This window comes from Pezoporus wallicus, unplaced genomic scaffold (genome assembly GCF_028554395.1).
Source record: "Pezoporus wallicus isolate ANWC-B61680 ecotype Strahan unplaced genomic scaffold, APGP_CSIRO_Pwel_v1 contig_12146, whole genome shotgun sequence".
Lineage (NCBI taxonomy): Eukaryota > Metazoa > Chordata > Aves > Psittaciformes > Psittacidae > Pezoporus > Pezoporus wallicus.
Genome location: NW_026634991.1, coordinates 24,642 through 52,382, shown reverse-complemented (window position 1 = coordinate 52,382; position 27,741 = coordinate 24,642). Strand labels below are relative to the sequence as shown.

At 52.5% G+C, this 27,741-nt stretch overlaps 1 protein-coding gene across 1 annotated transcript in view; it reads right to left on the bottom strand.

Annotated features, from left to right (window-relative positions):
• Window positions 1-27,741, bottom strand: part of SSBP3 (single stranded DNA binding protein 3) — a gene marked incomplete at its 5' end in the record, with an annotated part of 53,823 nt that overhangs the window by 1,446 nt on the left and 24,636 nt on the right. Inside the window, 11 exons of the mRNA XM_057417783.1 lie at window positions 158-236; window positions 787-857; window positions 1,340-1,394; window positions 1,582-1,617; window positions 2,011-2,059; window positions 2,168-2,232; window positions 5,386-5,462; window positions 5,574-5,640; window positions 7,642-7,701; window positions 8,499-8,579; window positions 16,358-16,447. Coding sequence (XP_057273766.1) covers window positions 158-236; window positions 787-857; window positions 1,340-1,394; window positions 1,582-1,617; window positions 2,011-2,059; window positions 2,168-2,232; window positions 5,386-5,462; window positions 5,574-5,640; window positions 7,642-7,701; window positions 8,499-8,579; window positions 16,358-16,447 — 730 coding nt within the window. The remainder of the gene's footprint in view (window positions 1-157; window positions 237-786; window positions 858-1,339; window positions 1,395-1,581; window positions 1,618-2,010; window positions 2,060-2,167; window positions 2,233-5,385; window positions 5,463-5,573; window positions 5,641-7,641; window positions 7,702-8,498; window positions 8,580-16,357; window positions 16,448-27,741) is intronic.

Below are 27,741 nucleotides of genomic sequence, written 5' to 3'. Positions count from 1 at the left end.
GCCCTTCTCCTCCCTGGGTCCCCATCCGATTTCCAGCCAAAGGCTCTGCTTTGAGCGCTGGTCTGGACTGGGGTCTGACCCCAGGATGGGAGCAGGCACTGGGATACTCTGCAGCCCCCACGGAGTGAACGCCGCAGCCCCTCACGCGGGTGCTCACCTAACGATCCGTTCATGTGATGGGGCTCCATGCCACCCATGCCGCCCATGGGGCCGTCAGAGCCAGGGCCCATCGGGAACTGCGGAAGAAGAAGGGGACAAACCCCAAAATCAGCCACAAAACCACCCTGCACATCCGCCATGGCCCTGGTGGCTCCATCCCCAGCCCAGCCATCCCTCTGGAATGGGGCGAGAGGAGGGATGCATCCGCCGCTGAGGCTGCGGGGAGGTCATGGGATGTAAATCATGGAGTACCAAGTTGGAAGGGACCTCAAGGATCAACCTTTCTTGGCAAAAGCACGGTCCAGCTCCTTCTCAACAAGCAGAATCCGGCCAGACCCACGGCAATGCAAAGGGCTCCCTCCAACCAATGAGACTAAAACCCTCCTGTATCCCCCACAACACAGCTGCCACCAACCACCTTGGCCGGAGCGGCAGGACCGCGGCTCTCCTAATAGGCATCAGAAATGAACAAAGTCGCCCAAGAGTTAATCGCTTTTGGATGGTTTGTTTTATTCCTGTTTTGTAACAAATGGCTGAAATCAATTAAACTGCTTTCCTCGCAACTGATGAAGTTAATTATGATTTGTTATGGTATCTGATATGTAAATTATTAGAAAGCAGACTTACATTCGATCGACTGCCTGCGGGCGGTACTGGATTAATCATTGTGTAGATGTTGTCACTTGAATTTGTTGAATCTGTGGAACAGTGAAGCCCAGTAAGGCGGGTGATTAATTCATTTCTTAATTAAAACAAACTCGTGCCACTTGAACTCATTCTTTTGTATTTTATCACCTAAAATTCCCTCTAAGTACCACCATTTTCTGCCTAATTTGTATTTAATGAAGATCCACAAAGTTTTTAATCACAGAAATTCAACTGTGGAAAATAATTCAAGTCCTGGTTGGGAAGTGCAGGGAGGTAATTCCCACATGTGGAGCACTCCTCACCTCCCCGAGCCCTGCAGCACCTGAATCCATAGGCGGATAGACGGAATATCCCCAAACGCCATCCTGAAGCCAAGCAGCCCACGCTGCTCTCCCCGCACAAAGGCAATAGCTACATGAGTTGGTTATCACTGGCTGGACATGGGTTGCCCGTGCTTGGTGATGCATCCCTAGGGATGAGGGTTTCCCAGCAGGGGAAGGGACTGGAGAAGGGGATTTTGGGGGGTTCATACCTGCAGGACTGGGCATGATGGGTGTCCCTGGAGGACCGCCGCCGCCGGGCGGACCCTGCAGAGAGACAAAGGGATCAGCCACGCAAACACCATCAGCATCACCCATCTCCCCATGTCTCCAAATGCCCCCCACAGCTGCACCTTGCACCCCCAAAGCCAGCCCCCCAGCAGCCAGCGATTCCCTGAGCCGTAACATCCCCGCACCCCAATGACAGATGGACAGATGGAGCTGGAGGACTCACCACGTATGTACCAGGCGATGAAGAAGAGTATGGGATCTGTAGAGAGAAGAGAGCCAGGTTCAGCCACGGGGTGCACTGGGGGGTCCCAAGGGCTGGACCCCAATGGGGCACAACCAAAAGCCCCCACCACCCCCTCAAGCCCAGCCAGGAGGGGGGGGTACCAGGGCCCACCAGCCCCAGCTGCACCCCACAGAGGAGCAGGGTTTAGATACAGTTCTGCACAAGAGGTTGAGGAACCCCTCTAATTAGCAGGATTCAGCTAATGAGGAGTGGCCTCATTTATGGGATGCTCCCCAAGCCGGGCTGGACAGAGCCTTGGGTGTGACATGGTTTAATGTGAGGTGTCCCTGCCCATGGCTGGGGGTTGGAATTGAGTGATCCTAAAGGTCCTTTCCAGCCCAAACCATTCCATGATTGTGTGATACTCACTGAGTTAGCACTGCTGGGGTTCGGCCATGGTCTCCCGGCTCCCGGCCCCCTGCGATCAGAAGGAAACAGGGCAAAAGAGAAGGTAAGTTGTGTTTCTATCAGTACAGTCCTGCAAAACCCCAGCTGGCACCCACACATCCCAAGGGGTTTTCCTTACATGTTAATTCCAGGCATGCCGGGACCTAGGGAGTTGGGTGGAGGTCTCATGCCGCTGCCGTAGTTCTGCAACGATAACCAAGGGTCAGTCTGCCATAAAGGGAAGGGAAACCAGAGAAGACAAAAGAACGGGAAAAAACCCCAAACAAACACAAACCCAAGAGGGTTTGTTTGCAAAAGTAAGGATATTTCTGAGATGATGAGGATGAATGTGGAGGCAATTAGCAATCGTGCTTATAATAAACCCCAGCAATATGGAAGGGAGCCAGGCTTAGCCCCAAAGTGCCCCCTGGTCTCTGAGGCCGCCTTGGTGGGGGGAAAACAGCCTCCTCCCAGCTCCAGGAGACAGCCCCCAGGAGCCAGCAGCAGCCCTTTGGGCTTGTCTGTTTGTGCAGGAGAAAATAGGGGCAGGAAGAGAACAGAAAGCGTTGCTTGGGAGGTTCCTGCTGCAGCATAAGGATGGGAAAAGGCTGCATGAGCTCCCCTCTGAGATGGAGCATCCCCTGCTCCCAGGCTGGAGCAGGGAAAACCAAGCCAGACTTGTTTTCCCCTTGCTTCCCAGCTCTCTGCTACATCCCCTGCAGCGGGTCTGCAGCCATAGGGAGCAGGCGAGGGCAGACAGCCCCCTTGGGGCTGCTCTCCTGGCTCATTCCACTCCGGCTTCGCCCCCAGCTGGGACCAGGAGCCTCAGATCTGCGTCCCTCATCTCCTAAACCCAGCTCCAGTACAAAGCCAAGCCCAAGGCTTGGAAGGAAGAGGAATCCCCTGAATGCCGTGCTCCATTTGGTCTGCTTTGCTCCCTGTGCCCTCTGGGTGATGCGCAGCCAGATTTAGGTCACGCTGCCTCTCCTCCCCTCCCACCTTCCTCCAGCGAGGAGGGCTGTCTTTTTGGGCTGTATTTCTGCCATTTGGAGCAAAAATCGCTCGGGCAGGAGGAGGGATGAATGGCTGCTTCCTAACTGGAAGCCCCTCGGAGCGCTCCAAGCTGGATTTTAAGAGCGATACTTCAGTGCCATCGATTTCCCCTGGATTTATGGACGCACCCGAGCATGGTGCTCCGCTGAGGGCATCGCCAAGTTTGTTTTGAAGAGGCAGAAAAGGGTTTTCCCTAAACAAATTACCGGCAAGTCCTTAATTGAGTGAAATTCCAGCCATTTACACTGAATAGCAGCATCAACCCCCCCCCCCCCCCCCCCCTTTATTTTTCCAAGGAAAGGAAAAGCTAAGCGTTTTTAATTGGAGCTGAAAGGCTGGAAAACGAAGCCAGCTGAAAGATGCTCATGGATGGTGGGGAGGGAACGCAGCTGTGCCGAGCGACCTGGATGCCAGGCTCTGGCAAGACACCGCTGAAACCCAGCGAGCTACAAACACCCTTCACAAGAGGCACGGGCAAACCTGATCCTGGCTTCTGCAGAGCTGAAACTGCGACTATTAAAGGGAAAAAGGCAGCGGGGATCAGCTGTGAGGGATGATTCATCCTTGGTGCGTAATGAGTAGCTGTTGTCAGGACGCTGGGATGTCCTGGCTGGATGCTCTGCAGTCCTTTGGAATAATTTAAGGATGTTTACGAAGGTCCTGATGCAAAGCTTAAAGGGAAAAAAAGCCCTGGGTATGCAAGGCGTGAGGGGCTGATGGGCTTGGTTCAGTACGATGTATATGATATAGGGGCTGGTCTACTCTCCCAAGTAACAAGAGACAGGACAAGAGGAAACAGCTTCAAGCTGTGCCAGGGGAGGTTTAGACTGGGTGTTAGGAACAATCCCCTCCCCAAAGGGTGCTCAGGCATTGGAACAGGGTGCCCAGGGCAGGGCTGCAGTCACCATTCCTGCAAGTGTTCACAAACGGTGTGGATGAGGCCCTCAGTGCCATGGGTTAGTGGTGGCCTTGGCAGCGCTGGGGTAGGGGTTGGACTGGATGGATGAGCTTAAAGGTCTTTTCCAACCCAAGCAGTTCTATGTTATTTTGGTGGCTGCCTGCACAGGCGCTGGCTCCCGGATGGCTGCGAGGAGGCAACGCCCGTGGGTGCCAGATTGGGAAGCCCATCGCTTCTCCAGGGAAAAGCTGCCTCCAAACCCCCCCCCCCAGCTCCCTCTCCCCAATGTACGTACACAGGGAACGTCGGAGTCAAAAATAAAGCCCTGAACATTCACAACTCCCGCGGCTGCCGGAGCCGCCGCCATCCCACGCGGCGCTCAGAGCGCGCTCCCCGCTTCCAAGTTTCACTGCAAGTGGGAAAGTGAGCAGCCTCCCCCAGGCAAGCGCCGCCGCTCGCCTTGGCACAGGCCACGCTGACAAATGCCATCTTCCTTTCGGGAGCAAGCCTCCAGGGAAAAGGAGGATCGGAAGCACAGCGCTGGCGCTAACGGAGGGCTCGTCCGTGGAACGATGCTCGCGCAGGTCTGATCCCCTTGCGCCCGGGTGGACCCTACCGACACGGGCGGGCATCCCCGAGCAGCATCCTCATGGTGGTGTTAGAGAGAGATGACACCAGCTCCCCCTTTACACAATATTCGCTTCTCCCAACAGGCTCCGGGGGGGAAAACAAACCAAGACTGCAGCGCACCCGCTCGTCTCCTGACAGACTCCGATCCTCGTGCTGCAAACTCGACGTAGGCGACGATGCAGAGAGGATAAACCTCCAACCAAAATATGGTAATCCGGTTTTGAAGTCTCGTAGAAGGAACAAACAGGAGTGAGTCAACAACGAGCCACTCCGTAAAGTGAATCCATGGGAAAGACGGCATATATTAACCCAGATCTGCTTAATTTCAAGAGTTTACTCCCCTTGCCTGAAATAGAGAGCTCAAGCAGGCAGGCGGAGGGGAAACCTCGCTGGGGAAAGCCTTATTCCCCTGCCGAAGGGATCTTTGCCATTCCTTGTTATTTATTTATTTCTAATGCAAGCCTCCTTTCCCTTTCCTGCTGTTAGGGTCGGAACTATTTCCCAAGCAGGCAGTGTAATGCACTCAAAGGCTGCTCCGGCGCAGCACTAAGTGCCATCCCCTTTGACGGAAGGGCAGGAGCAATGTTGCAATATCCTTAATGAGCTTCGAAGACCTCACTCATGTTAAAAGGAAGGGATTTCCAGATGCAAGACTAATGTAAAATGCATTAACACTAATGGGGGGGACAGGGTGTGTGGGGGGAACTCCCAGCCCTTTGGGCCTCAAGAGGTTGTTTTGATGGAGCCTGTAAGATGCTCTTTGGTGCTGGGCTTACCTGTGGACCGGGACCCATGGGGCCCATCCCTCGCGGAGGATTCATCCTTTGCATGGGGCCGCCCATGTTAGGGTGCCCTGTTGGGAGGAAAGCAGGGGTGTTACATGGCACAGCAGCGACTGCTTTGGGTCCCAAATTAACAGGCAACGAGAAAGGTTTAACGTTCAGTCCTCCCCTGCTGGGTTTACCTTGCTGTCGCGTGGGATCCATCGAATTGGGCAGCAATGGCTGTGTACCGGGAACGGCGCCCGGGGGCTGTGAAGGCAAGGGAAGGAAGAGTAAAAAACCACAGTAACTGCTAAAATGCAGCCCACAGACAGAGATTTGGGTTGAGGCTTCAGGCTTTCAGTGGGCTCCTCAGTGAGCAACCTGGGATGCACCACCCCTCCTGCTGCATCATAACCTGCGGTTGCTTGAGCATCCCGCATCCTGCTGCATCCCACATCCTGCTGCATCCCAGTTATATCTTCCTACAGCCTCCGTGTGTTTGCCTCCCCTTTCCTTTCACAAACACCCTCTAAAAACCACATTAAGTCACCAGTGTTTCCTTCTCTCCCTGCAATCCGTGCAATGTCAGGCTGCTGTATTTTAGGGAAGCAAGGGGAAGCCCAGGTTACATGGAGCAGAGAGATGTCAAAGCTGGCAGGGAAAGGAGACCATCAGCACAGCTCCCTGGTATTCACACAGCACCAGGTCCCAACTGCACAGGTTGCAGTGGGGAGATGCTCCGTTTGCAGCAGACCGGCGTTCAGACTCGTCCCCATGCAGGCAGAGGGGAAGGCGGATGCTCCCCCTCCCCAAACCCCCGTTTCTGCTCAGCCAACACGCTATTTAAAGTTCAAAGGCTGCTCTGAACAGATAAAGGGGCAGAAAATCGCAGATACCATCTGCCTGGGGGAAGCAAACTGTAAACACTTTTGCTACAGCGCTGCCTTTCATTTGAGTGCCGACACAGGATGGATCCCACTGCTGGAGCGCAGCGCGGGCACGGGGTGCACGTGGCTGTGCCAAGGCACAGTCTGCCCAATCCCTTGTTTCTCTGCAGCCTGGATGCTGGCAGCAGGAGGAAGATAAACGAGGAGGGGTTGCAGAGATGGGTATTTACACTTGTGCTGTCTGACCTTCCTGCCTGCCTATTTATTCCTCTTATCCCTCTGGATGTGACCATAACCTTGCTGAGCGATGCATAGGTACAAACCTGTGTTTTACACATGGTGTTTGGGGAGAAAGAATTAAATCCTTCTCATTAACTTTACCCATTCCTGGATGCTTGACCAGCCTCCCCAAACCAGTCTCCTGCCTGCCCCAGCTCACTGTGCTCACCTCCAGCAGAGCTTGGGAGGAGCCCAAGACCACAGCAGGATGAGGTCCCACTAAAACTGCCCCATGAGGAGGTGCAGTCAATTAATACCTCTCTAAAACAACCACCAGTGCCCTGGTGAGAGGCTCTTGCAGCCCAACCAGGCTTGGGGGTCCCACATCAGCCCCCACTGAGTTTTTCCCAGCTCCATCTCAGCTGTCTCTCCATCATTTAGCAAGCTCCAGCGATTCAAGTCTCAAATCCACATGAAGCTACATCCTATTTCCTGACTATCCCACTCTTTCTGCTAATAAGAGCTATACAAAACCCATGCTGTTGGCCAAAAATCAAGCTCCCAAGGTAGTATTTACACAGTCACCTTTGCTCCTCAAAGGAATTACAGGTTTCCTTTCATGGTTCGGCCATTACCCTATGGATCTGCATGGCATCGTTGGGAAGGAGATGGAATCCCTCACCCAAAGGCCACGCGTTCAGGCAGCGAGTGGGGTGGAAGCCTCTGTCCGTAAGGCCAGAAACAAACTGCCCTTGTTTAAGCTGGGATAAGAGGATAAAACCCAACCCCAAAAATTCAGCAGCGACCTGCCCTGCTTGACCCCGCCGCTGATCCCAGCACTCGCTCGACCCAGCAGCGGGATTATCTCCATCGCTTTAATTTTCCGTGATTGCAGGGAAAATCCAGCCGGGCAGCAAGCATGCTGAGAACACCGCAAATCAAAAGCAGCCTATTCCCCACCCTGGATATGCCTGAACCTCAAGATAGCATTAAAATACCATGGTTATGTGATAGCACCAAGAAAACGGGATGCCCGATGGAGCCGGTGCGATGCTTGCCATCCGAACCCAAGGAGCATCTTCAGGATGCCCATCCCTTGTTCCCCCCTGTGATCCCAAACGAAAGCCATCCCTAGGAAACCCGCCAGCAGGGAGCACAGTACCTGGTTGCCCATCCTGATGGGGGGCCGGGGACCTCCGGCGTAGCGCGGCGACATGAACGGCTGCGGGGACACAAAAGGGAGGTGAGGGCCGAGCTGCGGGGAGGCAGCACGCTCCCCACGCACGCCGGTTAGCCTGTACACGCCGTGTTTGTGTGAGTTTGGTGTTTTCTGGAGACATCCTCCTTAAAAAAGTGATACGTTTCCAAAGGAAAAAAAAAAACAAAACCAAAACGCTAAAAATGAAAAGAAAAAAGGTGTCCGGAGTCCTCTTACTCTTTTGTTTTTTAAACAGTTTCTCTGTAGGTTTAGTGTTTGACATCGGCAATACTAGGTGAGGCTGTTCAAATCAGTGCATGGGAAACCCTGAGTGTTAGGTACTGGTCAGGTTTAAATATATAGAGGTATATAAAAAAAAGTGGCAAATAAGCACATACAGACACGCACACACAAAAAAAAAACAACCCAGTGCTAAGTACTGATAAAAAACCAGAGGAAAGATTTAAAGTTACTCTTTTCTTGCTGCTACTAAACAGAAGCTTAAAAACCCACATCAAGTTAAACTTCTCAGGCTACCTTGGGAAGGTAAAACGGCTGATACCCACGATTGACTTCTCAGTCCATTGACCACTGCACATCCAAAAAAAGGGGAAAGAAAAAAAAAAAGAAAAACCACCACAAAAAAAGAGGGGAAAAAAGCCAACATTGTGCTTCAGAGCTGGGATGCCCGGGGGGGGGGGGGGATGCTCCCCAGGGGAAGCGGCTTCCCGCTGCCCAGCATGCTTACAGAAGGGGGGGATGAAAAGGCAAATCGAGCGCACGTCCCAGTTCACAGCCCTACCCATCGCTAGTGTCTTTACCTGACTGTGGGGTCCCATCATGCTGTTAGGATTGTGGGGTGGAGGCTGTGCGTGTGGCGAGGGCTGTGACCCAGGCGGTCCCTGTGAGGTCAGACAGTAGAAGGAGGTTATAGATTAGCACATGAAAGCGCAGAAAAGAGCTAAAAAAAGGATTGACGGGTGGACCTGTTTTGTCAGGGAGTCCGTCCTCCCATTTTTCCTCTTTTTTTTTCAAGTGAGTTTCTATTCATTTGCAGCTGAACAATGAATAATGAGATATGGAAAAAAAAAAAAGTTAAAAATATATATCCAAAATCAGAACATCTGTCAAAATACAGCAGCCACATCGTAAATAGTCCCGGGAGTTCAACCAAGTCTGCAAGGAGAAACACAACAGGGAAACACTTCGCAAGGGCGTGCAACCAGGAAGAAAAAAAATATACAGGAGAGGACCAAAGAGGTTGGGGAAATACAAAAAACACCCCAAAACCTAAAAAAGAAAAAAGCATCGTTTTCCTCTCCCATCCCAAAGGTTGGAAACACCTCCGTTTGGGGGGCGGTTTGACAGCGTGGAGGTGCTGGAGAGGATGAGGAGCAAGCCCCAGCTGGAGCCTGGGCAGCGTTTAAGCCGGCACAACCGGGGCTGCATCGCCAGGCTGTAGGGATGCAACATCCTTCCTCGAGGTGGATTCCCTAAGGATTGGAGTAAAATGGCTTGCGAGCAAAGAAAGGATGTCTGGGGGTGGAGGGGGGGGGGAAGGAGAGATTAGTCGGTGCAGGTTTAAGGCTGCAATGCAGCAGCCGCTGACATTTTGGGCTTGAACACCCACTTTTTTGCTTTTTACTTTAAATTCCCCTTAAAAGCACGGAATGCTTGGAAAAGCCACGAGCTCAGCGCAGGAATATACCGGTGCGTGTTAACATAAAGGTGGGGGGGAAGACTGGTTTTTGAGTCAAAGGAGGTGTAATTGGTAGTGAAAGCAAACGAGCTTTGTCAGTAGGTGATGGGAAGCGACGGCAGGCTCCAGGACCGGCGCCGGAGCAGATGTTCTCTACCTGCCTCGTTACTAATTTCAACAAGTGTTCGCCTTCTAGCTGCTGCCAGCAATGGCATGGTTTGTTACCATGAGCAATTTTCTTAATTAACAGACATTAATTAGCCATTTAGCAATTTTGCAAGCATTTGTTTAGCAGCTTTCCTAAACATGAATACCACTGTGATAATGGTACTGATTAGAGGGTCCCCTAATTAACAGTACAGGGAAGGAAAATTGAAATCACATAAATTAAAAAGGGAGGGGAAGTTAATGAAGGCAGGACATATTTGCACCTGCAAATCTTTTGTACAGCGGAAACTTGAGTGCAATGTAAATAAAGTAAGAGGGTGGGTTTTTTCCTCTTTTTTTTTTTCCCTCCTCTCTTCTTTATTTGAACTGTTTGGTGGCGAGATGGAGCCAAGCGCATTGAAACCAACAGCCTCCTGCCAGCCTCCCCGCTCCAGCCGCTGCGCCTGGGGGAATGAGGTCCCACCATTTGCTCTCCAGGAGCTGAAGGCAGCCAGTTACTGGCCCTACTGGCCAGGGAGCCTTGGCTGGAAGAGGTCACAGCGCCTCTGGTCAATCCTTCCAATGCCAACACAACCACCTTCTCTATCCACATCCCACCAGAGCGAAGACAAACCTCTGTGGTCCAATTGTAGCATCAAGCTCCTTTAGCAGAAGTCCTCTCCATGCATGAAACTCAACTTATTTCTGCTTCTGAGGCGGCTAACTCTGTGTGAATGCAAACTGAACCAGGGCAGCAGCCACTTCACATCATCAGTTCACAGAGGACAGCACTCCCCAGCGAGGTCTGGCCATCACAAAAGCCCTTCTACATGTTACGGCCGCAGGATTTGGGGTAGGGAATATTGGCAGATGGGAACGTGCGATGAAACCAAGTGCAAGGGAGAAAACAGGACTTGCAGAGGCCAATCAATCCCATCAATGCAAGAGTCAACAGGTCCTCCACAATGCCTGGCTTGCTGTGCTGCAAGGAGGAGGTCACTGTTATCCAGGTACTGCCTGAATAGGCACACAGACCCCATCCTGGAGCTATTAAACCCCTCATTAAACTCCTGACGTCCTCCCTGTTGTACCCCCCCCAGCATGTGAGGGTGTAGGGATAACGGGTATTGATTGCATGGGGGACATAGCCACCTACACGCACCCCAGCTGGGCCTGGAGGTGATGCTTTAGGTCTTCCTTGGGAGCTTCAGAGCAAGCAGTGTTTGGTTATTGTAGAAGAATCATCTATACGAGACAGCAACGTTTTCACCAGAGAAAAATCCCCCATGGCAGCTGGATCCAGAGAGCATCAGTTGTTTGTGCTGCTGAATGCATCCTCCACAGCGTGCTCCTGCCCCACTGCCCCAAGGCTGCTCCCTGGGACGCTCCAGCCTCAGCACCGCAGCATCCTCGCCACTGCATTATCCCATGCGGTACCACTCGCGGCAGTGACTTCTGGATACCGTGACTGCAGACACCCAGCTTGTGCAAACATCTTGGCAGGCAGGGAGGAGCCAAAAGGGGCTTTTTTTCTTCTTCCTTTTAATTCTTTTCTTGCTTTTTCCAACCCAGCAACGAGCAGCAGCATCCGAAACGCTCGCTCCGGGCTGCAGCCACCGCGGCCCCCTCCCGGCTCGGCTGCTCTGCTCCATCAGGAACACAGACCTTCTGGATATTGTTATCTCCATAAATATTTGCAGATGTTTCAGGGCCGGGACCTGCGCTGGGCTGGGAACGCCTGCTGGATCGATTGCTTATTCGCATGGGTTTCCCTCGCTGCAGAGGAGGCGGGAGATGATCCTGATGGATCGCGGTGGTTGAAACAAGTGTTTTACAGAGACGACATGTGGGCTCCAACCAACAGAACCACCCTTTTCCCTTGAAAAACGTGTATTTAGCAGTGATTAACTAGTGCTGTTAGGAGAGGAGGCTGAACGAACGCAGTCCTGCTTCTTCCACATCCCAAATGCTCCAGTGTCACATCCCCTCGGAGCCCCATCGGACAGCTAATTCACTCTCATCAAGACCAGCGCTCTCCCCAACAGGAGAAACCCCATCAAGTTCTGTTTTCTTTCCGCCCCCAAACTGCATGCTTGCAGAGGGGTTGTTCTTCACCTTCCTGTTGCTGCCTCAAAAATACCCCCAGTAACCAACCCAAACAGCTAAAACAGTGTTAGAAGGAACTGTTTCTGATGGCTATCGGTGCTCCAATCTCTTCTCTGCTTCACGTTTTTCTCCCCTCTACACTATAGGCACATTAAAAGCCCAGCCTGGCCCATCGGATGACCAAAGTTTGCTGCTGCTGCTGCTTTCTACAGGGACTTCCCAGGCGATCGGGTTATTTCCAGCCTGTCTTTCACGAGCTCAACTCCTCAAACTTCTTGTAAAATATTAAAGATGGAAAATGGCACGAGCGATCATAGCTCTGCGTGTGTCAATTTATGTTTCCAGCGTAACTCACCACAAATGGATCATGTTTTATGGGCTACAGACTTTCAGCTAATGGGCAAGTTTTTCTATGTAAGAACATTTCCAAGCACCTCTGGGGGTGGCAGAACAACGCAGGATGGTACGAGAAGGCAAAGCATTGCTGCCACGAGATACCGACAGTTTACAGTTAGCAACAGGAAGGCATCTTGGGCTTTAAAATACCTGCCCCTGCCTTCCAGCTTTGACATTAGGTAAGACTAAATGAAATTAGATGGGTATTAATTACAGATGTGTCTGGGTTTGCCAGATGGGAGCTTTAATTCTACCGAAGGAGAGGGAGGTTTTGCAAGTTGTCAACAAAAATATAAGGTATCTCTGAAGGAGCCTCTAGGAGAGATGCTCGTGGTGTCTTCAAAGAGGAAGACCATGGTCGCCTTCCAGTGCTGGGACACAGCTGCACCTTCCCCAGAGAGGGCAAGGCAGGGCAAGGCAAGGCAAGGCAAGGCAAGGCAAGGCAGGACAAAGCAAGGCAAGGCAAGCAGGGCAAGGCAAGGCAAGGCAAGCAAGGCAAGGCAGGCCAAGCTCCCCCGCAGACAGCGAAAGGCAACCGTGGGCAGGAGCTCTGCCTCGCCTGCAGCTGGGGCTCCCAACTGCAGAAGCCTGGTTTTAAGGAATATGTTTAACACAAGCTCTTCAGGAAACAAACCCGTGTCAGCCGGAGCCAAGAACAGTCACCTCCATCTGGCTGGAGCACCCGAGAGAAAGTTGACTGCAAATCCCACCATATGCTCCAGACGCTCGGTACAAAAGCCTCGGGCATCCTCCTAAACTTCCAGAAAAAAAGAACTTTCTCCAATGCTTGCTTTTCCTTTCCTCCAGCTCCTCAGCCACCTTCCTGCAAACCCTGCCTGCTGCATGGCTGATACTGGGTTCTGCCCTGCGATTTTGGGAAGGGCAGCCCCGTCTTGTGGCTCAACTGAAAACTGGTTGATCCCACTCGGTGGTCACCTACGTTTGACGTATCCCAAATGTGGGATGGGGAATCCCACCGAGACATCAGGACAGCTGAGCAGGGGGAAAATGGTGGCATCCAAAGATGGAACAGGACAACATGGACCCTTCCTATCGCTCCTGGCTTTACCATCCTCACCCCTATGGGCGACCTTACCCAAAGGGATGTGTTGCGGGATGCAGGGAGGAGAGGCGGAAAGGGCAGGGGACGTTGGGGGGCTCCAGAGCCCCCCATCCTCCCTGGCTCCCGAGGTCTCTCTGCATTAGGGGGCAGTGTGGGAACACGGAGCAGGCGGTGCTTTGTTTTGGTGCATCTCTCCGAGCTGCTGATGCATAGCTAACGCAGCGCCGACATTGATTTATGGTCAACTTTCCATTTCATCAGCGTGCGGGGTACAGGGCAGCACAGGGAGTTTGCACTGGGGAGAGGAGGCACAGCCAGGGCTGGGGGCTGCTGGCTGCCCCCCTGCCATGTATTTAGTGTTAAGGAGGTGCAGTATAAATTGTTTTCTGTTTCCAATTTTCCTCCCTACATTTCCCTGGCACCCTCCTTTTGAGGGAGCTGCACCCCGGCATCCATCCAGCTTTCACAACAAAAGCAGGAACGCCTCCGATGACCTTTCAGAGGATGAGCAGAGGGTTTGTTTGCTCATCTCGATGGGACAAAGAGAGAGATTTCAATGCAAGCATCTACCCACACCGGACATCAAGCCAGCCGCCTTTTGTCCGGAGCACAGCCCGATGCCGTGCTGCTGCCTGGCACCACGCAATGCCCCCGCAACCCCCGGGTGCCCACGGCTTCTCTGTTCCTACCATTCTGGGGAGGCTTTGGGACACTGCTGGCTGCATTTCCCTTGGCCCCCAGCCTGAAGGTCGCTGCTGAGCCCCAGCATAGCAAAGGCACTCTCTCCCTGCAAGACAACGGCTGCAGATGGGCACTGCAGCCTGGACTCCTCCTCTCCTTGCCCTTTCCCGATGTGTTACTTCCCCAAGCTCACTCCCATGGGCTTTTAGGCCACCAGCTCCCAGTAATGGTCCATATCAATTTTCCCTTTGCTAAACAGCAGCGTTGTGTGGTACTGGGGGGTTTCATGCACCCCAGGCTGGCAGCGCCGGGCTCCTGCAATCTCAGCTTCGCTCATGACTCTCCTCCTCAGCTCCCATATGAAGTCCCACCATGCCAGGACAGTGACAGGCCCTCTAAACCCTCCCAAAACCAGTCTGCCCATGCTTGCCCCCCCACAGATATCCCTTGCAAGTCTCTGGTGCTTGCAGTACGGTGTGGAAGAACAAGAAGCTGAAACCCCCTGAGCCTTCTCTATCCTCCGGTCTCCTAGCACCAGCTGAGGTGGTACCACCAGGAACCTCACTCCCTCCCAGTGCTGGCACACCAAGGGCTGGGCAGAAATCCTCTGCATCCCCTGTGACCTTTTTGGTTTTGCCCTCTTATGTTCAGCACTTTAGCTTCCTACAGAGACAGGAAATCACCCCCATGCTGTGACCAGCTCCCTGCTGAGCCTCCAGCCCACCTCTGCAAGAGCTGGTGTCCAGCATCTCCTGAAGCTGGAAGGAGCTCCAGCACCTGCAACAAATCAGGCAGGCTTTCATGGAGGCCATGTTCAGACTGTGTTAAGAGGTGGGATTTTTCTTCTCCCCTCCATCTCCAGAGCTGGGAGGAGAAACCAGATGTTGGAGGGCTTTCAGGAAAGGCAGGCTCTTGAGATGTCACATGCAAGCCATATGTATCAGCACCCATTCTCTCTTCCCTCCCGCAGCTCCAAGGATGGGCAGCATCCCCACACAAGGCACCTGCACTGGTGCCACTGGGTTTTCAGGTCACAGAACCATAGAACACTTAGGGTTGGAGAAGGACCTTAAGATCTACTTCCAACCCCTTAAGAAAGCAGGGCTGCTTCTGAACCTCCCTTCCCCAGAGGCTCCTGGTCCAGCTCCACAAGATGCAGGGAGCTAGAATCATCTGTTTGCTCCTGAATAGGACCCTCAGTGCAACTCCACTATGTGAGGGCAGACAGCAAAGCACAGGGGACAGCTTGGAGGCTGTCAAAGTGAAGAGTCGAGACAAGAGCATGCACAGCACGCCTGGGGAGATGCGACTCCTCTTCCTCACCTTCCCCTTCGGGGGAAAGCCAACCCCTACTCTTGGAAGCCTTGCCCTAACTTGGTGCCAGTCCTGCAGCCCTCGCAGCTCTGTGTGAAGCAGGAGCCCCAGAGGACAGTCAGCTCCACCACGGGGTGAGATCAGGGCTCCTGGAGACACATTTGTTGGAAGCAGCAGCTTGGCACTCGAACTGCTGGCAGCGGCTGTGACCTGCGAGATAGCATCTCTGCTGCTGGCTTCACCCCGCGCTGCTACAAGCTTCGCCTGTTTTAGGGCTCCCGATCGATATCGGATATTCTTACTTTGTCAGAAGCATGCTCAGGAAATGGGATCTCACTAAAAGAAACCCCAGGCCCTCCTTCCCCCTTCCCATACACACGCAAGCGGCCGTATTGGGCTCAGATATCGCCACAATAAATCACAAGCGCTTTATCGAGCCCGCCTGCCTACTGCCGGAGCAGTTCTCCCATGCACAAATCACAAGCCCAGATAAAAACCAACCCCATCACCTTGCCAAAACAAATACTCCTTCCAACCCTCGTCCCATTCGTTACACGGACAAGAGTTTCTTCCTCAAGAAGGATGATTTTAATGCACCAAGAACTGAAGCCACTGCAATGAGATTGCAGAGCAACCCACAAAAAACTCCACAGTTCACATGTGGAAACTCCTTTCCTATGGCCTTATTGAGATCCTTTCCATCAGCATCACTCCAAACATATGTTACCCCCTCCTCGGTCAGAGCTGGGCGCAGGAGAAGGAAGGAGTGAGGGGATTTGGGGGACTTTGCTAGGTATTTGCTTACAAGGTGCCTCCACGGCATGCGGGAATTTGGCTGGAGCCTGCAGCCACAGCCAGGGTTTGTTAATGCTTCCAGTGATTGCATTTGGAAAGAATCAAGCGGTTAACCAGAGGAGGGGGAAGAAGTTTCAGGGATCAAAATCCAGAATGTTTTCAATTATGCACGTCTGTTAGGACCGGAGAACAAACACAACCCCAACCCAAACACAAACCAAGCAGCTCTGGAAAAAAAACACTGGTTGTAAATACACAGTAACCTCTTCGAGCGCGGAAGAGATTTGCTTTAAGGCCACAAAGAGTAGAAAGCAAACGTGGAAGGGCAGCGGAACACGAGTTATTCCCACACAGGTCAGCATGCTGCTTCCCTAGCATCCCCTTGGGGTAAAAACACAGGCACAACAGCGCTGACACCCAGAGCGTAAGCAAACACGTGCGTGGTGTGGAGGGGAGCATCGGGAGGAGCGGGAGCCTACCTGGAAGAAGCCGGGCGGGATGGGGCCCCCGGGCATCCCGTCGTTCGGGGGAATGTTTCCAAGCACGGGACTCGGGGCGGCTGCTGCGCTCTGCAGGAACAAAACCAGGACAAACACAGTGGGATGAGTTAGGAGTTAAGGGGAAGAACGCATCTAAAAGGCTGTCTCTACTGCCACATCACGATGAGTCACTTTGCTTCCTACCTCCAGAGCCCCAAGCATCGCTGCCCATGCCCTGAGCATCTTTCCTCCATGAGGAAGCAAGCAGAGGGGCACCGGCCTCTGTGAGTCACCCATGGAGGAGATGGCTGCACAAAACCTGGCGATAATTCCAGGGTTTATTTATTCCTTTACCCAGGCATCTAGCTTCATTAATCCACCAAGGAGCCTCATCCTCCATGTCAAGCTGTTTGCAAGCTTTTCGAGTACTTCTCTTACCCGCACAGGCTTGCTGGTTCTGTCCTCTGAAAAAGATGATTCCCTGACCTCACCAGCACGCCGAGGTTTTATTATGGATTTCCAAATTCACTGCACCACATCTGTGGGGTCACACTCCCCTCCTGCCTCCCCAGCATGAGCGACCTGAGAGGCTCCAGCTCTGAAAAGGAGGGATGGGGTAGGACACGAGGTACCAGGACACCCTGCTCAGCATCTCTATTTGTTTGCACTTCCTTGCTGTGCTGTGGAGCTGGAGGCACTGGGAAAGCACCGGAATGATGAGAAGCTCCTACTCAGAAGGAGAACGTAAGAAAAAGATCCTTCCTTAAAGACCTCTGCTTGCAACACATCCCTGTTGGAGTTCAGAGCAGTACCTGTGCCGCTGAAGTGCTCTGGTTTAACCATCACCATTACCCAGGGCAGTTACAAGGGAGGCTTGGTGCTATTAGCTGGGTTTGGATCACTGAGCTACACCCTCCATGACTTTTACGATGGACTTATACACCTAAAACCACATGGCAGGGCCGAGGGAAAGCATCCACCATAAAAGAAATTGGGAGAATTTTCCACTGAGGAAATCCCATCAACAGACGGGGTTCACATGAGCCTGCTCACGCTTGGTCCTACCCCAAAGCTTGGACCATCCTATCCCCACCAAACCCTGCGTCCTGACAGCAGCTGAGCCAGCCCCAGCCCCTCACCACATCCGATGCGGTGACAACCACAAGACTTGGGCAGCCCGGATAATTAAGGATTGTTATTAAGGACTAAGGCTTGCCAAGGTGGGACCCCACGTTTGGTTGGCAATCTCACTATTCCAGAACAGAAAGCCTTGCGGAGGACAAGCATCAGGCCTTGCGTGTTCCCAGGGGCCACCCCTTGTCCCCCCTCCATCATGCTCTCCAGCAGCAGCCGGCATGCAGGATGTGGGATGAAGGCCAGGACCACGCCGGATGAGCTGTCCCTTCTCCCACCCCACCACGTCAGAGCTGCAAGTGCCAGAGATGACAGCACAGGCTGGCTCCCCAAAAAGAGACCCTCTCTGTGAAATAACCGGGGTCCCCCTGCACCTACAGGGTCCTGAGCGCCCCCCAGCACAGCCCACACCACACTCCCCCCATGTTCCTGAAGCAGGCATCCCAAGCAGCCTTCCCCACATCCACAGCAAAGGCCAGATCTGAGTGTTTTTACAGTTAATAAAGAAAAGTCCTGGCAGGAAAAATAAGCCTGCCCATTCCAGGCTCTTTTTATACATCAGACGGCAGCAAAAATAGACGGGAGAGGGAGTGAACCCAGTTCTCCTCCTCCCTCCATCCCCCCAAGTGGGTCAGCTATAAAAGTAAAACCAAATCTTAATCCAAGGCCATGAACATATTGCAGTTTCTCTGCAAAGCAGATGACGGTTCTTAATGCAAAAATATATAAGACCGAGCCCCAAACTGCTGTGAGCCCATTTGGAATTTCCTTTATTAAACCCTCTATCACGCAAAACGCTTCTCTCCCAAGGCGGCGAGCGCTGCAATAAAGCTGCCAAGGTGATATTTTATGGTTTCAAGAGATTTCCAGCACACCATAATCCTTTGCTGGGGGAATCTCCCAAGGCAAAATGGATCCCCAAGTGGGGAGGAGCGAAGACAGACGTGGATTTGGGGGAGCCAAGGGGAAAACACGCTGCCCTCCGCCTCACGGAGCGGAGGGAAGGAGGGCAAAGAACGCCTTGAAGGCAATGCCCGTTCTCCCACAAAACTGGAGTGCTTTTCCGTGTTGAACACCCCAAAACCTCACCTATGCCTTCATGGTGCCAATGGGGATCCGAAGTTCCTCGCACATGTGGCGCTTGGCAGAACTCGGGGATTAAAAGCCCACAAGCGCCCCGAGCACGCTGCAGGATGGGAGCCAGATTGGTCAGCCCTTGATGAATGATTTACGAGGCTGAGAAGTGACATTTTACTTCTCTTTCATTCCCCTCCCCAGCCCCGCTGCTAAGGTAAACACCCGAGGCACCTTTAGCCCTGCCGAAGCCGCAAATCCCTTGGGATGCGCCAGAAAAGAAAGGAAAAGGGGAAAAAAAGGCAGTGGGAATACATTTCCCCATCCCCAAGGGTAAGCGCTCTAACCCCAGGGGCTTTCCAGCTCTCATTTCCAAAAACCAGGACTTTTTTTCCTTCCCATCTGCCATCACCTGGCTTATTTCGACCTTTCTGGCTCAGAAACTCTTCTTAGGGACTTTGGAGATTTCAGCTGGAATTTGACTGCCAAGCCCCGACCCAAACACCCCCAACCTCCCCTGCACAAGCACAGGTGGAGATGCCACGGAAGCCGGCAGGAGATGGGGAGCACAGGCACAGTGTAGGAGCATGAAGCCCAAGTGTGCTCCGTGTCCATGCTGGTGCATCCAGCAAGCACACCCAGCCACACCGAGGTCCCCATTGGCACATAAACTGGATTTCCTTCCAAATTTCCCGCATTTCCTTCCACCAAAGCACGCTGGAGACCACTGCCAGAGATGAGCAAGGATAGCTCTGGCCCAGCCAGCATGCCGGCTCGCTTGCCTTCTATTAGATGGCAGATTTGCTCCACACTGAGAATAAATATCTATGTGTTCCTGGAGCACACACCTACAGCTATATGCACACACATACATGTATATGTATTTATTGTTCCCTACATACGTTGGCTTTTCCCCCCTGTTTTGGTGGAAGCCAGCGGAGCGGTGACAATCTGGATCCCCGCGTTTCACTTCCAAACCAAAGCTCTCAGTTAACACACCGGCTCGGTACGCCAGCAGATGCCGTCTAAGCCTTTAAATCGCGCACTAATTGCACTAATTGAGCTAACAGTCTCTGTTTCGTCTCCCTACCCTGAGTCAACCAGCATCTTCTGGTACTGCTGTAGAGATCCAAGCTGTTGACTGTAGTGTTATTTTGTCAGCCATTAAACGATTCATCAGAGTCATTAATTGATTTATTACCGCTGCCTGCACGTATAGCTTTGCAAATAAAGAAGGATGGAGGTCAGGAGGCAATGGAAAGCGGACAAAACAGCACAGCCAGGAGCTGGGCACTTGAATTACCAGTAGCAGATTTGCTCACGCAGGACCTCTGGCACCAGGTTATGGGGGGGGGGGGGGGGAAACAGGGACAAAATAAAAAGGAAATATGTGCTGTTTGGCTGCACTGCAAAACCAGTTAGTTTTTTCAGCTAAGATCTATTTAGGATGTAAAAGGGCTATTAAAACCATCTTGTTTCCTTAACCTAATCCTTAGGAAGAGAGCGGGTTATTCCCCTGTATTAATTGTGTTTAAGAGTGGCAGGGAAGCGGCACTGGTGCAGCTGCACTGAGCAGCTCCCCGGTCCCTGGAGCATTCTGAGTGCTCCAACAGCATCTCGGCGTGACCCAGATGTGCTTTCCCAAGGCTGTCTGTGCCGGAGCACCCCTCAGCTCATCCCACAGCCCCGGGAGGAGCCGCGGGCCGGAGCTGCTGTTTATTTACTGCAGGATTTAGGTCTCTGTGAGGGTTTGCTCAGAGCAGGGTGCGGCGAGCAGCTTCCTGCCCCCCGCCCTGCGGCACGCTCGACCCGAGAGGAGCTGTGAGGCACCACGGAGGTGCAGAGGGTTTCGGGGGCTGAACGGAAAAGCCGCAGCAGGCAGCGCAGAGATGATGGGCTGAAGTCATCACCAGGCGGTGTGTCACTGCCCCCAGCACCAGGGTAGACCTGGTAATGAAAGGCAGCAGGCAAGAAGGGAAGGTTTGGGGAGCTTTTTGGATGCGCTGTTTGCACGGCAGGATTCTTCCTTCTCATCCAGGGAGCGTAGCGATAGGACAAAGGGTAACGGGTTTAAACATAAACAGGGGAAGTTTAGACTGGATTTAAGGAAGAAGTTCTTTACTGTAAGGGTGGTGAGGCACTGGAATGGGTTGCCCAGAGAAGTGGTGAAAGCTCCAGCCTTGGCAGTGCTCAAGGCCAGGCTGGACAGAGACTTGTGTGATATGGTTTAGTGTGAGGTGTCCCTGCCCATGCAGGGGGATCGGAACTGGATGATCTTAAAGTCCTTTCCAACCCCAACCATTCCATGATCCCCACTGCTGGACACGCCTGAGCCACCTCCAACAGCATCTCAAAGCGGGCTAAGGTGCTGCACCCCATCCTGCAAGGCTCCCAGTGTCACAGCAAGACAACATCCTGTGTGGTGGCCCAAGCCAGCCTGCCACCCACCCCAACGCACCACGCTTCACCAACACAAGGGACGGTTTCTATTGACTGTGAAAAACAGGATCCCATCAGTGGTATTTGCTGTTGTTAAGCACAAGTTGGTGTCCCCCACCGCACGCTGCGGGCGAGCAGCTTTGGGTGGCACAGGCAGTGGTGCAGCTCACCTCAGCATCACCACTTTGTCTTAATAAAGCTCACCTCCAAACAGCGGTGCAAGGCACCAGCAGGCAGCAGAGAGGATGCTCCCTTCATGACCCAGCCTCCATCAACCCAGCAGCGAGGTGGGGAGAGCAGAAATATCTTCACAGCACAGACCTAAAACCAAACTAAGGAGGGCTGGGTATTCGATTTGCTGGCTCACACCTCGCAGCCGCAACAGGAGCAGCACAAGGCACTCGAGGGCAGCTGCCTCCGGGATGCTCAGGACACGTAGGTGATCTGGTCTCTATCTGCCTTCCTTTGATTTCATTTCTTGTGCCTAGAGCACAAGCTTTGGAGCCTAAGGAAGAAATCAGCGTGCGGGGTCAGGACTTAAGCAGGCTGCGTAAACAGGTAGTGCGGAATTTAATTGGACTCTGGTTAAGCCTTTTCATCTCGTTAAAGCTGCCTTCATCTTATAGAGCCAGGTTTTCAATTTAATAACAGAACCCTCCCACACCTCGCCGTAACCCGATTAATGCTGGGGAGGACAGCAGGCCAACCGCTTCCTCTGGACCAAGCCCTCAGATGCTCTCCTGCATCAGTCTCCGGGTCGGTGACAGCATCTGTGTTGCATCAATGTGCACGGTAAGAAGTAAAACACCAGCCCGCTGCAGCTGATGAGGGTGATTTCCAGCCCACGTGCCAGCGTCGGGCACTCACTTCAGAACCACGGTGCTTGCAGAGCCTCTCAGGGTGTTTTTTGGAGCACATGGGAGACCATCCAGTGGTGAGCCACTTGGCTGGATGCTCCGGGAGACAAACCAGTTTTGGTGTATTTTAGGGTGGTGAAAGGAGACCGGGCCGAAGCTTTGCTTATTGGCAAGAGGAAGATATAAATAAGAAACCAGATTATTGTAGCAGCATCACCACAGCACCCAAACACCATCACCGTGCTCCCCTGGGACACCAAGCTGTGCGTACAAGTTCAGCTTAATTATACTTCTATGCCAGCACAAGCTGCTTGTGCTCCTTTTAAATACATCACCTGCAAGCCGCCCAGCACACAAAGCACCAGCGTACATCCCAGCCATGAACAGTCACGCTTCTTCCCCCCTCCTTTAAAAAGAAAGAAACAAGCCCCAGCCCTGCATCTTCCCTGAGCTCAAAACCAGAAAGGCACAACAGTTGAATGGCGTTTCAAGCTAATACGGGGCTTTTTTCCCCTCCTTGTAAAGGATAATCTGAGACAGCAGCTCCGTCCTCCACGGAACAATAGGATTTTAATCTCTTAAGTCGGCGTCCCCCTTATCCCCGGGAAGGAAACCCCCTTCAGTCATTTACAAGTTTGTAAATAAGGCTCTTGGTAGCATCTCGCGGACATCTGCTCCGCCAGCCCGCCAGCGTTCCTGCTAACATTTACAAACATCCTTCCACAAACACCCAGCGCTCTGCTGAGCTGGCGTTCTCTAAATATATCCCAAGGAAATAACTTGGCAGAGCTGCAAACATTTCGCAGCAACCGAATTAAGGGGGGGGGGGGGGGAGAAAAAAAGTGGGGGGGGGAATAAAGCATGGGAGGTGTAAACCAGACTAAATGCAATTAGGCTCGGTTTTGCACACGCGTGTGGATGGAGAGGGTTTACAAAGGGAAACTTCTGGGAAGTCAAGCCAGGCTTGGTGGCAGTGCTTCCCCTCACTTAGGAAGGGCTTTGCAGAGGAGCTCCAGTGCTTTGGGTACACAGATGCACCCCATCGCTGGTATTTAGGGATGCTTTGTGACGGGCATCCGTGAGTTCCCCCCAATCCCCAGCTTGGAGTGATGGTGAAGCCAAAGGTCCCGGCTCTCCCAGTGCTGGCACGTTCCCCAGCACAAGACCCATGTGCAGCCTACACCTTGAGACCAGTGCACAAACCTTCCTCGCTTCCTATCAGCTCAAATGGATCTCGGGCAATTAGCAGCCAGGAGAATGCTGTAAATACACAGGTATTAATTACTATCAAGTCTCCTCTAATAATCCTGCAACAGACAGGCCAGGCTCTTTTCCAGCAATCAATACCACCCATTTCAGGGCTCACCTGCCAAAAAAGTTATATAAAATAATTAGATAAAATTTTCATTAGATAATGCAATTGCTTAGGACTATTAATCTACTGCTCATCTACCAGTGCAGGATGCTCTGCCCTACCAAGGGCCACCGCTGCAGTGCACCTCCTCACACCAACAACCTGCGTTTTCTCCTGCCCTGCACACTCGGTGCTTCCCTCTGGATTTGCTCCTGATGTATCCACAAAATCAGCTTACAAATGAAATTCAGAGGTTTTAAAACTATTATCATTTCCTAAACCAAAAGGGAAATAGCCCCAGCAAGCAAAGCTGCCAGGAGAGGTAATTTGTTGGAGTTTTCTCCTACAAAAGTTGTGATAGTTAAAGCAGATGGGAATTTACTCTCCATGATAGCCCTCGCTTCGTGCTGCTGCTGCTGAGGTATAATTAAGTGGGGCTGCATGGTGGGATGCTCATCGCCACGTGCATTGGCTCACCCTCCATCCTCACCTTAACTATCACAGCTGAAATCAAATCCTCTCCTTTAGTGGCCTGTGAAAAGATGAGATTAAGGAAAAACACCGCTTCCCTCTTAAAAAACTAAAGGAATAATTTGGTGATGAGGAGCAAGGCAGCCGCGTTTCTGCTTCCCAGTGCCTGTGCACATCACCGCTCCCCTGCCTTCTGCCTCCTTCCAGGTTGAAACTGCCAAGCGAATTTTGGAAGGGGTTAGAATTAAAACTAGATTTAAACGGGTAATCGAATTTAAGAGAAAAAAGTATATAATCCACAGCTTTGGACAAACGCTGGGCTGCTGCACCATGTGTATTTGGAAAGCCATAGTTTTAATGTGTCCAAAGGATTTACTAACAACTAACGGGGATACTGCCCATCCCATCCACTAGTCAGCACACCTCGAAACACCCCAAAGACATCCAGTGCCCAGCAGTGATTTCCACATTGAAGATGGGCACAGACTGGAAATATTAGGGGGTTCCATTTATTTTTGCCACCTCACGTTTCAGCTCCCTCATCTCATCGGTTGCTGCTTGATGTCAAAAAGAATACAAAATAAACTGTGAGTGATAAGAGCTGGATGCCCAGAACCCTCATCCAGACCCAGGGAAAGGGGTGAGATTCCAACCCCTCCCGGTGCTTGCCTTTGCAGTACAGTGGGAAACACTGTGACCTCCTCGGAAAAACATCCATTTCCATTGTTTGGGCAGCGGGATGCTGTGGGATGGAGCACAGACACCCGGCACTTCCCACCCCTGGTCCAGCCAGAGAAGACCAGGACCCGGCTCTGCCCCAGGGGAAAACATCCCGGTTTTCTCCATCCTCTCCCGCCGCAGGGAAAAGAGAGGAGGGAATTAATGCAAATACTGCTATTCTTGTCATGCACTTGAATGCCAAAATATCCCATTTGCTTAAGCCTATTTTACTGCTAGCAGCTGCCCCAGTATTATTCCCCGACACCAAAGGCAAAGGGCAAAAGAAGTTGGGCCGGAGCAGGTGAACGCCATCTGCCTGTCCCTGACAAGATGCTGATGGCCACCATCTTCGTGTAATAACACAAAGCCCGTCTGAAGCACTGCTGTAACCTTCTGCAGGCGTTCAGACGGGTTTTGAAGAGCCAGCCGAGCATCCGTCCCCGCTTGCAGCGGCCCCTGATGGATTTGCCTGCTGATCTGTGAAGTTTTCCCACACCGAGCCTTTAAAAACCAAATAAATAATCAAATCCCCGTCTCTAACAAAGCAGTGGGTTAACAACCGCAACAAAAAATCACTGTTTTTAACCAAGTGGCTGTGCTGATGTTTGAAGGTGCTTCGTAGCGTCTTCCCCGCACAGTATCTTCTATGAAATATGCCAGTGGAGGGATGGAAATGCCTTAAACTGAGGCGGAGGTGGCAGCTGACTTCAACAAGGGCTGTGACTTGCTGCGTGGGTACAAAGTCCAGCACCTCGTGCAAACCCTGCTGAGGCAGATGGGGAAGAAGCCAGTGGACTTTGCTCAGGAGCAGCAAGCACCGCTGTGGCCAGACCCAGGCCACGCTATCAGAGCCCTAAATTAACCTGGATGGATGGAACTGTTATTTTAAGGACTGCTGTATTCAGTAGCAATGATGGCTTTTGTCCTCCCCATCCACCAAACAGCACCCATCCTATAGGACACATCCTATACCACCCAGCCTACAGCCCCCACCATCCTGGGAGCACTGCCATGATAAGCCCACCAGGTTTCTGTACCCTTGATGCTTCCCAGGAAGCAAATATGGCCTTGGAAGTCCTTTGTGAGGCTGCGGTTGTGCTCCAAGAGCTAACCCAGACTTTTATGAGCCTTTGCTGGGACAGCAACACCGATGTGCCATGAGGAAAGCCTTTGGCAAACCCCATTCCCAAGCAAGATGGGTTTTGCAACACAGTGATGCCTCAGTGGTATGCATGGAGAAAAGCCATCACGCCTCAGCATCATTCCTACAATTTCCAGGGTGATGTTTTAAAACTGGTAAAAATATTCTGCCCTCCATGTATGTACATGGAAATGCTGCCTAAGAAAGGAGCTGCAAAGCATCCTGCACCCCAGCATCCATGCAGTGTTGTCCTGTGGGGCGATGGAGCTGCATCCCGCATCCTGTGTTTGCATCCTGCACCCATAGTGTTTTACTGCCTAGATTTGGGCAGAGAAGAGATTCAGAGCAGCCCTGAGGAGAAGGACTTGGGGGTGTTGGTTGATGAGAAAATGAACATGAGCTGCCTTCAGTGTGCGCTCGCAGCCCAGAAAGCAACCGTATCCTGGGCTGCATCAAAAGGAGCGTGACCAGCAGGTCGAAGGAGGTGATCCTGCCCCTCTACTCTGCTCTTGTGAGACCTCACCTGGAGCATTGTGTGCAGTTCTGGTGTCCTCAACATAAAAAGGACATGGAACTGTTGGAACAAGTCCAGAGGAGGCCACGAGGATGATCAGGGGACTGGAGCACCTCCCGTATGAAGACAGGCTGAGAATGTTGGAGCTGTTCAGCCTGGAGAAGAGAAGGCTGCATCGAGACCTCCTAGCAGCCTTCCAGTATCTGAAGGGGGCCTATAGGGATGCTGGAGAGGGACCCTTCATTAGGGACTGTAGTGACAGGACAAGGGGTAACGGGTTAAAACTTAAACAGGGGAAGTTTAGGTTGGATAAGGAGGAAATTCTTTCCTGTTAGGGTGGTGAGGCACTGGAATGGGTTGCCCAGGGAGGTTGTGAATGCTCCATCCCTGGCAGTGTTCAAGGCCAGGTTGGACGAGGCCTTGGGTGATATGATTTAGAGTAAGGTGTCCCTGCCTATGGCAGGGGGGTTGGAACTTGATGATCTTAAGGTCCTTTCCAACCCTAACGATTCTATGATATGAAGCTGCAGAGCATCCTGCACCCCTGCATCCCACAGCAGCACTGCCAGCCCTCCCTGAGCCCTGGACAGCCATGGATAAGGTCACCATGTGTGCAACATCCCGCGCTCCACATCCCTGGGGAGCAGGCTTGACCGCGCAGCGTGGCACGGCACGGAACACACTGACGCTCTCCCCGGGGAAGCTTAAAGCTTGAGCAAACAGCTCAGGTTGGACACACGTCAAGCCCATGGAGGATGCAACACGTGGGTGTGAGGCGGCAGCAGGAGGAAAATCCCAGCTTTCCTCATCTCCAGCCGGCACAGGATCCCACCATCACTCCAACCCGGCAGCACGGAGACCGGGACACGGCTCCAGGGGCACCAAAGCGGTGCTGGCTGTCCCCAGAAATCATCCCCGCGCATCTGCCAGGGGTCACAGATGAGGGGTTTTGGGGAGGTGGAGATTGCAGCAACTTTCCCCTCCTCTCCACTCATATAATCCTCCAGGCTAATCCCTTCCAGCCATATGGAGCCCTCATATCCCAAACCTGCCCCCGGGAAGCACCCGCTGCCGCCCCTCTGCACCCCGTATCCTTTGGGAACAGCACTTTGGACCTCAAAAGCGGTGTATGGGTTGGAAAAGAGCACAAGTCCCTCCTCAGCCCCCAGGAGATGCTCCCAACTGCTGCACACATGCTGTTTCTCATGAAAATCCACACTAAAGCACTCTTTAAACCCAGATAAGCGCAGCCCCCATGTCTGCTCCTTCCTCCCTTTTTCAACATCAGGGTTTATTGCAGTTATTTGTGGGTGCTGCCCCCCAAAAATACTGTTTCCCAGCTCTGGTAATTGCTTGAGGCATTTGGAAATTAATAGAGCAGCTAGAGCAAAGGACAGGAGGAGTAAATCTGACGTAAGCCAGCCTGTAATTCAGTGCCATTCCCAAGAACTGGTGGCTTGCTCCACAGACAAAAAAAAAGGCAGCTTGGAGGGGGAGCAGATCCTCGCTGGTAGGCTGGAATTTTTGGGGAGGAGGAGGGTGAATGGGAAGAGTTTCATTTCCAGAGCATTTTAACCATTTCAGCATGCCGTGGAGGAGAAGAGGACGGGAGGGAATTCACTGCATCACCTCGCCTCCAGCCCTGCTCTTCCTCACCTACCCCTGCCTGGGACAGGAAAC